The sequence below is a fragment of the Octopus bimaculoides genome, chromosome 20, assembly GCF_001194135.2.
Source record: "Octopus bimaculoides isolate UCB-OBI-ISO-001 chromosome 20, ASM119413v2, whole genome shotgun sequence".
Lineage (NCBI taxonomy): Eukaryota > Metazoa > Mollusca > Cephalopoda > Octopoda > Octopodidae > Octopus > Octopus bimaculoides.
The window spans coordinates 41,962,123-41,965,487 of NC_069000.1; the positions used below are offsets into that span (position 1 = coordinate 41,962,123).

The 3,365-nt window shown below is 39.2% G+C and overlaps 1 protein-coding gene across 1 annotated transcript in view; it reads left to right on the plus strand.

Moving 5' to 3' along the window:
• The window catches only part of LOC106875579 (uncharacterized), a 39,866-nt gene that overhangs the window by 35,608 nt on the left and 893 nt on the right, over positions 1-3,365 (plus strand). The window contains exons 2-4 of the mRNA XM_014923788.2: positions 564-693; positions 1,193-1,341; positions 2,104-2,224. Of these exons, the coding sequence (XP_014779274.1) occupies positions 564-693; positions 1,193-1,341; positions 2,104-2,224 (400 nt within the window). The remainder of the gene's footprint in view (positions 1-563; positions 694-1,192; positions 1,342-2,103; positions 2,225-3,365) is intronic.

A 3,365-nucleotide genomic window follows, 5' to 3' on the forward strand; every position in this document is an offset into this window, starting at 1 on the left:
TTATGTGCCACCCGCACAAGAGCCAGTCCAGGGGCACTGGCAACGATCTCACTTGACTTGCCGGGTCTTCTCACGCACAGCACATTTCCAAAGGTCTCGGTCAGTAGTCATCACCCCGGTGAGGCCCAATGTTCGAAGGTCTTGCCTCACCACCTCAGCCCAGGTCTTCCTGGGCCTACCTCTTCCACGGGTTCCCTCAACTGTTAGGGAGTGGCACTTTTTCACGCAGCTATCCTCATTCATTCTCACCACATGTCCAAACCAGCGCAATCGTCTCTCTTGCACACCACTAATATACATATATGTATATATGTATATATATATATAAAAGGTGCAAAATTATCACAGATTTCTTCTCAGAATATTCATCACAACTCTCTAACGAATGGGAACATGAACCTCTTAGTAACAGTTTTGTGATAATTTTGCAGCTTTGATAAAACACATATTGCTCTGCTTTTGGTATTTGAGTACTATTTTCTCCACCTTGTCTTGTACTTGTGTGCTAACCTGTGTGTATAAACGTGTATATATATATTTTCTGTTTTTTTTTTTTTTGACAGTTCTACTACCAGCAGCTTTTGCTGCAGAATGCCAAAATGCATTGGAGCAAGCAATGGATTGCACGAAAAGAGGAGCTAAGCAAAAGGTTATTATTGAAGGAAATTATGAGAAAGCTGTTAAAGACTGCAGGTAAGCAAGAGGTTAATGACCATAACCATGTCCTTCTTGATTGTTTGTCACTAATGAAAGGTTAATTATCATACGAGGTGGGTGCTGAAAAATTCCTGGCTTTAAGTAAAAGAAACTACAGGAAGGTCAGTTAATTATGATTTTTATCTGACATATTCCGTTCTCTGATTCACACACTTATTGCAGCAATCTTCTTACCACATAACTACATCATCATCATCATCATCATCATCATCATCGTTTAACATCCATTTTCCATGCTGGCATGGGTTGGATTGTTTGACTGCGGTCTGGAGAGCCAGCGGCTGCACCAGGCTCCAATCTGACCTGGCAATGTTTCTACAGCTGGACGCCCTTCCTAACGCCAACCACTCCAAGAGTGTAGTGGGTGCTTTTTACATGCCACTGGCACAGGAGCCAGTGAGGCGGGCCTGGCATTGATCACATTCGGATAGTGCTTTTCCCCACTTATTAATAATATATTTATGCTCTTTTTCAGAGAACGGTACCACCACAAATCTGTCGACTGCCTTGAAGACGTGATGGAAAGGTGTAAAAATGACAAGGTTCATGGTGAAACATTAAAATTATACATTGATGTAGACAACACAAGAAAGAGTGTAAATTATTTATGTGAAAACCTTGGTGGTAAGCTTCCTTCCTCTTGTTTTATCATCTGTATCTTTCTTTACCATATTTTATCTTTAACATCTTGCATAATATGGGAGTCATCGGTGATTCCATAGACGAGATGATTCTTAATATTCCAAGGGAGAAAGGCGGCGAGCTGGCAAAATGGTCAGTGGCACTTCATCCGTCTTTTACATTCTGAGTTCAAATTCTTCCAAAGTCGACTTTTCTTTTCATCCTTTCGAGGTCAATAAAATAAATACCAGTTATGCACTGGGGTCAAAGTAATTGACTAGTCCCCTCTCCCACATTTCAGGCCTTCTGCCTACAGTAGAAAGGATTATTATTATTATTATTATTATTATTATCATCATAATTATCATTATTATTATTATTATTATTGTTATTAAGACAACAAGCTGGCAGAATCGTTAGCATGCTGGACAAAATGCCTAGCGATATTTCGCCTGTCGCTACGTTCTGAGTTCAAATTCTGCCAAGGTCGACTTTGCCTTTCATCCTTTCAGGGCCGATGAAAATAAGTACCAGTGAAACTCTGGGGGAGGGGGGGGGTCGATGTAATCAACTCATCTCCACCCCCAAATTGGCTGCCCTTGTGGCAAAATTTGAAACCATTTTTAATTATTATTATCATTATTATTATTATTATTATTATTATTATCATCATTATTATTATTATTATTATTATTATCATTATTATTATTGTTGTTATTATTATTATTATTATTATTAATCATCATTGTTATGATTGTTTTGCAGCATTAAAATCTCATGGCAAATGTATCAAAAACGTCCACCAAGAAGTAGTAGAATGTACAAAACTACGTGTGATGCAGCCGAAGAAAGATTCAAGTGAAAGTACGGTTGATAGGATATGCCAGTAAGTAACACTGTTGTTCATTCATCATCACCATCATCATCATCATCATCATTGTTTTAATGTCTACTCTTTCATGCCTGCGTCATCAAGGTAGTTTTCTTTTTATCTTTCTACGGCTGGATGCCCTTCCTGTCACCAACCCTTGCCTGTTTCCATGTCAGGTAATATTTCCCTCCCCCACCCCCACCACCCAAGGCCAGACATGTTTTCGTGGAAGATTGGAAATGCAAGCCACCACTTTTCTGTAATGGTTCTGTAATCGTTTACAACTGTCATGTGAGATATCAAAGTGAAAAGGCACGCACACACTCACACATACATATGCGCACGCACACACATACACATTACAGACATGCACACATACATATGTGCAAACACATGCACACACATACACATACACACGTGCATGCACATGCAAAAACATAAACACATGCTGATAGTAGAGCAATACCTCCGTAGTTACCACACATTGCTGTGTGTGTGTCTATTTACATATGGCACGTAAAAGGCACCCATTACATTCTTGAAGTGATTGGTGTTTGGAAGGGTATCCAGCTGTAGAAACCATGCCAAATCAGATTGGAACATGGAGCAGCTCCCCAACTTACCAGTTCTCAGTAAAACTGTCCAACCCATGCCAGCATGGAAAGCACATGCTGAATGATGACAATGATACATATATATACGATGGGTTTCTTTTCAATTTCCGTCTACCAAATCCACTCACAAGGCTTTGGTTGGCCCAAGCCTATACTTGAAGACACTAGCACAAGGTGCCACACAGTGGGACTGAACCCTGAACCATGTGGTTGGGAAGCAAGTTTCTTACCACACAGCCAAGCCTAATTTTTTATATATTTCATTTTGGGTTATACAGTTTTACATTTTATATTGTATTTTTTAAACTTTCTTATATTTCCTTTTTTTTCTATTCTTGTTTTTTCTTTATTTTTTATATTTTATTCATTTACTTGTTTCAGTCATTTGACTGCGGCCATGCTAGAGCACCGCCTTTAGTTGAACAAATCGACTCCAGGACTTATTCTTTGTAATCCTAGTACTTATTCTATCGGTCTCTTTTGCCGAACCGTTAAGTTATGGAGACGTAAATACACAAACATCGGCTATCAAGTGATGGTTA